Source organism: Eucalyptus grandis, chromosome 7, assembly GCF_016545825.1.
Source record: "Eucalyptus grandis isolate ANBG69807.140 chromosome 7, ASM1654582v1, whole genome shotgun sequence".
Classification (NCBI taxonomy): Eukaryota; Viridiplantae; Streptophyta; class Magnoliopsida; order Myrtales; family Myrtaceae; genus Eucalyptus; species Eucalyptus grandis.
This window is the reverse complement of record NC_052618.1, coordinates 58,380,802-58,387,160: the sequence shown is the minus strand read 5'-3', so window position 1 is coordinate 58,387,160 and position 6,359 is coordinate 58,380,802. Positions and strand designations below refer to the sequence as shown.

The following is a 6,359-nucleotide window of genomic DNA, read 5'->3' as shown; positions in this document are numbered from 1 at the left end:
AACATCGTTCCCCTACAGTCGTGAATCGCTCCAGCTACTGCACAGTCCAGTGAACGCTCCTTCTTCAACGCGTCCACGTTGATCTTAAGGGCGCCTTTCGCCGGTGGCTGCCAAATGGAAGGTAAGACATTCTGTTGCTCGACTTTTCTTTTCTGACCTGAGTTCCACCTCCAGAAGCATGTAGTTTCAGTAATTCCACGGTCAACAATCAAACCTGGGTTTGGCCGGCGTCATTGGAAGATGTAGGCGTTACGCACCTTTCAAATCAACCATAAAATGGCCCCGAGAACTTCATTTGACTGTAATTTTGTGACTGAGTCGAAGTGTTGTGACACCCATTTGTCAATTCGAGTGATGGGATGGTCTAAATTTTGCAGACTTGGTCTCGGATCTTCCTAGATGGTTGCTGTCCAATTGTAGATCAAGAGAACATGTTGTTCAACTGTCCTGAGGCCATTGATTGCACAGAGGACATATGGGATCAGGTGCGATGTTTCTTTTATAGAGGTTCTCTCTAATGGGTAAAGCATTTTGGCAAGCACTCCAAAGAAAATTATGAATATAAAAACCAACTTTCAATTTAATTCTAGCTCAATCCTGAATTTTTTAAATTTTTAAAAAAGCATCAACTTTAATCCTAATCTCAAATCTGCCTCCATAAAAAAAAAATCCCCATTAGTTTTTCCTAATTTTTCATATTAAAGAATGATTTTCATCCGGAAATAATTTTATAAGTCACTTTGTCGATGAGTATCGGCCTAAAAATATCATGTCAAACAACTAATGGCGATTTTTTGGTGTTGAATCAACATTTGAGGTTAGATTGGCAATTGGTGACTTATGTTTGAGACAAAAAGAAAAAAGAAAAAAAGTCGAGGTAAATTTAAGACTAAAGTTAAAATGAACAATTTTCATACGAAAGAAAGAGTCCATGGCAGATTTGGAAACTGAATATAAAGTTTGGTGTTTTCTTAAGGGGAAAAGAAAGTTTGGAATACAGTTGAGATTAAATCTAGAATTGATTTTTTTTTTTTAAAGGGAATGAGGCTCTAACTCATAGACAATTCCTGATCGTTGGACAAAATACGCGGCCTAACGTTTTTACCGAGTCCTCCCTCCATCTTCAATTCCTTTTAGCGGAGTCTAATCGGCTTTATTAACGCGGCGTGAATGATGATGATGATGCTGAATCGTGAAATGAGCGGTAAAACCACGCAACACGTGCGCCAAAAGTCAAACCTCGGCGATCACGGAACCAGTAAAAAATGCGGCGGCGGCTCCCCTGGACCCCACACCCTGCCCCCTCCCCCACGTTTCTGTCCTCCTCCTAACCCAATCTCAATCCGAAACCCCCCAAAAAAAAAAAAAAAAAAAAAAAAAAAACACCGACGAAACAACAAACGAAAGGCTCGAAAAATCGAAGAAGAAGAGAAATGGCGACTTCAGCCGCGATAGGCTAGAAAGGCCGAGGATTAGGTGGTTATCCCTTTGACTTTTTATTTTCCTTGCCTTGATTCCTCGTCTCCCCCCCTTTCACACCTCTTCTTCTTCCCTCTTCATCTCCTGCTGTAGTCCTCTCGCTTTCGTCCTCACCGCCCGCCACCTCTCGCACAAGAGAGAGAGAGAGAGAGAGAGAGAGAGAACCTGCGTCGCCGGCCGGAGGAGCGCATGGAGGTCAAGCGCCGGACGGCCGAGTCCCTGGTGACGAAGCTCGGCTCCGTCTCCGAGCACACCCGCACCGAGGCCCTCTGCGAGCTCCGCCTCATCTCCAAGCACGACGCCGACGCCCGCCCCCTCATCGCCGACGCCGGCGCCATCCCTTACCTCTCCGAGACCCTCTACTCCTCCTCCCCGAGGCCCAGGAGAACGCCGCCGCCACCCTCCTCAACCTCTCCATCAACGCCAAGGAGGCCCTCATGTCCACCCGCGGCCTCCTCGACGCCCTCTCCCACGTCCTCCGCCACCACGGCGCCGGCTCCGCCCCCGACGCCGCCGTCCAGGGCGCGGCCGCCACCCTCCACAGCCTCCTCATCGTCGACTCCTACCGCCCCATCATCGGCGCCAAGCGCGACATCATCTACGCCCTGATCGACATCGTCAAGAGCCCCAGGTCGCCCCCCCGCTCCGTCAAGGACGCTCTGAAGGCGCTCTTCGGGGCCTCTCTCTACGCGCTCAACAGATCCACCATGATCCAGCTCGGCATCGTGCCTCCGCTGTTCGGACTGATCCTCAAGGACGGGAGGGTCGGATTGGTGGAGGACACGACGGCGGTCGTGGCGCAGATCGCGGGGTGCGAAGAGAGCGAAGAGGCCTTCCGGAGGGTGTCGGGAGTCGGGGTTTTGGTGGATTTGTTGGACGCCGCCACGGGCTCGAGCATCAGAATAAAGGAGAACTCTGTATCGGCTCTGTTGAACTTGGCTAGGTGTGGAGGCGAGGGAGTGGTGGAGGATGTGAGGAGGATGGGTTTGGGGGTGTTTGATGGGATCAACGACGTGGTCGAGAAGGGGAGCGCCAAAGGGAAGAGCAAGGCCGTGGCGCTGTTGAACTTGCTCGATGCTCGAGGTCTTAGCGGCAGCAGCAATGGAAGCAATGAGAATTCGTTTCCAGATTCGCAGTTCGACTATCTACTGCATCATTCTTCGTGATTTGGATTCTTGTGCCATTGAATCGCGATGCCACCATGTGCTTGTGTGTTTTGCCACATGGAGAAAAGAGAATCTACACAGCCCGTGGAGTTCGCTGGAAACTCGAGGCTCTTGAGCAGTGTCATTGTCGAACTGTGTTCACCATGATGACTTGGCTTTCGGCTCCGGCTCGTTCTGTAAATAGTTCTGATACTGAATTCATGAAATTCATTTAGTAGTTTTGAGCCAGTTTGCTTTTCTCTGATTTTGAATCCACCTTTGGCTATAGGGGGCTTTCTGTGTTTGTATGGATTAGATACAATGTAGTTATATCTCTTTAAATGAATGTAATTCATTCAAGGTTTTAATAAAGAAACTTGATGTTCCGATTTGAATGTCACAATGGTGCCATTAGAATCAACTGTAGACGCTGGTAGGCGTCTAGTAGTGACTGACCACATGCCACCCAAGGCACTAATCTGATTTGTGTTAGGCAGTGATGATGGAACAGATAAGGGGAAGTTTCAACAGCAAAGAAACTGGAAGATCAGCCCCTCCTGAGGTAACGACAGGTCTTTATGCAGCATGAAGGAATTACATTCATGTATTCATGCATGCTCGTGGTTGTAGAGTTCTGTTCAATTTGGAAGGTTTTACCACAGGGAAGTCTTCTCGAATCTACTTGAGTGCTGAAAAGCTTGTTTTGTTTTTTTATGGTTGTGATGTTCTCATCCGTTTATTCAATAATCAATTTGCGCTATTCTGACTTTGACTTCCTAATAATATCATTCCCAAGTCAAAATCAAAGTGCTTTTCCAATCTCACAACTTGCGATGCAATGTCATCTGTAATTGTACGTCTGTTCTTCAAAGCTTATTTTCATACTACAAAAGTCAAATTCTTAATATTATTTGATGAATGTATTAGTTTTCTGCACATCTGCACAATAGATACGGTGGGTAAATTAATGACATGACAATGATTTCAAGATGACTATGTGCAACTTCCGTTTCTCTACGGGTAATTTCATTGTTTAAATGTACTGAGCAAGATTTTGCTTGGTTTGGGGGACGGGCCTTGCCCGGTCCATTATAGGATTCATTGCCACAGCATAAGTGAATATGGAGCACGAGGCTCCAGAAAGCTCCATTTGCTGAGGCCACTCCCTTCTTGCCATGGCTAGTTGCTACTTCAAGTACCTGCAACCCGGGAAAGATTTGCACAGTGAACTCCACTTATTACATTTCTGATTATAATTCTAATCGGAGTATCATCAAGCCAGAATACGTCAATGTGATTAATATGGTAAGGCCCTCCTGCCGCCAACCCTCCTCTCCCTTGCAATTTCTGGTTGTTACCATATATAATGTGTCACAGATTGGGTTTGGCAAACCTACTATTAGAACTTTGTGTGAGTTGTACTTCCTTTGCCATGGACGAAGGTGGTGGATACGAATTCTTTGTTTTATTGCCAGATGGAGGGCAGTGCAGTACATCGATATCTCATACTTGATGTGATAAAATGCTCAAAGATTGACCGTGGAACATGCAGCAGGGCTAGAGATTTATCACAGGAACTTTATTCATCACTTGGCGGAGGTATTTCTCATATATATGGATGTCATAAGCTCTAAAATTTTGCAGCTTATCTTGCTTAATTGTTCCAAAGCTGTTTAAAAGAGAATTTCAGCTTCATGTATGACCTGTTGCATGAGATAAGATATTCATCAGGCGGGAGCATAAAGTTATGATGTTAAAGTGTTCAGGTTAGTTTCGTCCTTCTTCTCATTGCTGTGGTCAAGGTTAGCATCATTTTGGCATACTTTATGGGTCTCTTATGATCCCTTCGGCAAACCAGATGCCTTTCTGATATATTCTCTGCATTTGCGGTGCAGATGGCATTGCGGTCACTAACTTTATTCTCAACAAAATAAGATTTTCTAGAGTCAATGGTTTACTTTCTTCGAGTGATGGGCGTTGTTTAAGATGAGAAATCGGTAAGTCTAGTAATGAAAAGAGAGAGGACCCTTGAAATTTTATTCTCCTCCCTTTTCATGGTGATAAGCAAAGGACAATGAGGAAAACCACTTTAATTGAGCAGTGAAAAGTAGTTGTCCTATTAATATTTGAAGGTATTGACTAGGAACAGCATCTGAATCGTTTGCGTTGGTCTTGGTTCATGTCTACCAAAAGTAGAATGTCACCAATGGGTCCTCCGTTTTAGTTCTTTTTCTTAGTGATGATGCTCTTACTTCTCTGTAGCCTCAAGTGCGCTTGTTCGGGCATCAACTTTACAAGCCTTGGCCGGTGCTTATAATGTTCAGGCTTACTAAAGCGTGTGTCACGAGAAGATCCGTAGCCTATTCATAAGATTATTCAGCCCTCTTAGCAGTTTACTGAAGATATCGGAGGAAATTTTTGAGAACATAATGCTTGGACATTGTCTTCTGAAAATCGAACATTTATGTACAGCTAGTCTCCTGCAAATGGACCCATCTTATCTTTGTACGCAACTTATTGGCCCGTCTATTTGGTTCTGCTAACTTAACTTCCAAAAAGAAAAACCAGTGCTGGGAGTTGCGACGTCCTGTCAACTGGGCTGTTTGGGTGGCATGAGTAGACAAGGTTGGGAAGATGATTGCGATATTAATCTACCTATCAATTCTTCCTCCCGTGGCTATTTAAGATGTATATTAACTGAAAGGTTGCGCTGAGTCAGGGGAGATTGTTTCCCATCTAGAACTTTTCTCAGCCTTGACTGCTGGGCACAAAGCAGAAAAGAGAGAACAGGAGCCGAATCCATCAACTTGGCCCAAGTGGAACACTTGCACCAGGTTCAGCAGATCGGCCGCCCATTCGGCCGTTAGATCTTTGAGCTGTCCATTTGGGCAGCCACGTTGTTGACTTTGATTATTATGTTCTGGTTCGGGAATTTGAAACCTTCAAACGTAGCGGGCGGTCGATTCTCCCTGGACCCACGGCACGGTAACGAGCGACCGCCAGTGTTCTCTGTTCTTTACTCGTGTTCTTTACTCTTTCGAGTCGTAACCGAGACGGGTTCTTGGAACCTTTGAAGATAGAACTCGGGAGATGGTAGACAAAAATGGTTCTCCCGCAAACGAATTCCTCTTTATGCTGCTGAAGATTACAAGAAAAAGACCTACGGTAGCAGTATACAGTGCGCCTTTGGCCTTGTCAAAACAGCTTGAAAATGTAAATGGGATCTCGATCAATCATTCTCGCAATGAGAGACCCCACGAAGGGGATGCCCCATCATGACCTTTGCTAGTCCTCGTGTTTGTTTGCATTATTGACTATGAAGCAGCATCAAGAGCGCCCCCACAAGGCACTTTTCCTTTTTTTTTCAACAACCTTTCAATGACTTTTCAAGTACCCCCTCGCTTTACCAAGGCCAACATCCTCAATTCCGACTCGCTAAATTCAATTCTCCATCTCCTTTTGTCTGGGAATGGACAGTTGTACTAACTTTATCTTTTTGGCTAATGCCCGTATTTCACACTTCCAATCACGTTCGGAGTCACAGGTAGCGTGACTTGTGATTTTTCTACGCAGCGTGCGAAAAGGAACAGTTTGAGGAAAACCTATTCAGCTGCTTAATCAGTGCGACTTTACTTTCTTTAGCTTTTCACTTCAGAAAATTGACACCGAGAGTTAAATAAGTTCTAGGTCAGCGTTTCAAGATACATATGACAGTAAGGAAAGCACCAAGCAAAA

General features: G+C 45.3%; 1 protein-coding gene across 1 annotated transcript; it reads left to right on the top strand.

The window, feature by feature from the left end:
• The first annotated feature begins 1,396 nt into the window (after positions 1-1,396).
• On the top strand, positions 1,397-3,019 carry LOC104454534 (U-box domain-containing protein 11). Its single transcript, XM_039316462.1, is given in 2 exon segments — positions 1,397-1,849; positions 1,852-3,019. Coding segments are annotated over 2 exon segments (975 nt in total). The 5' UTR covers positions 1,397-1,668; the 3' UTR covers positions 2,646-3,019.
• Positions 3,020-6,359: the final 3,340 nt, after the last annotated feature.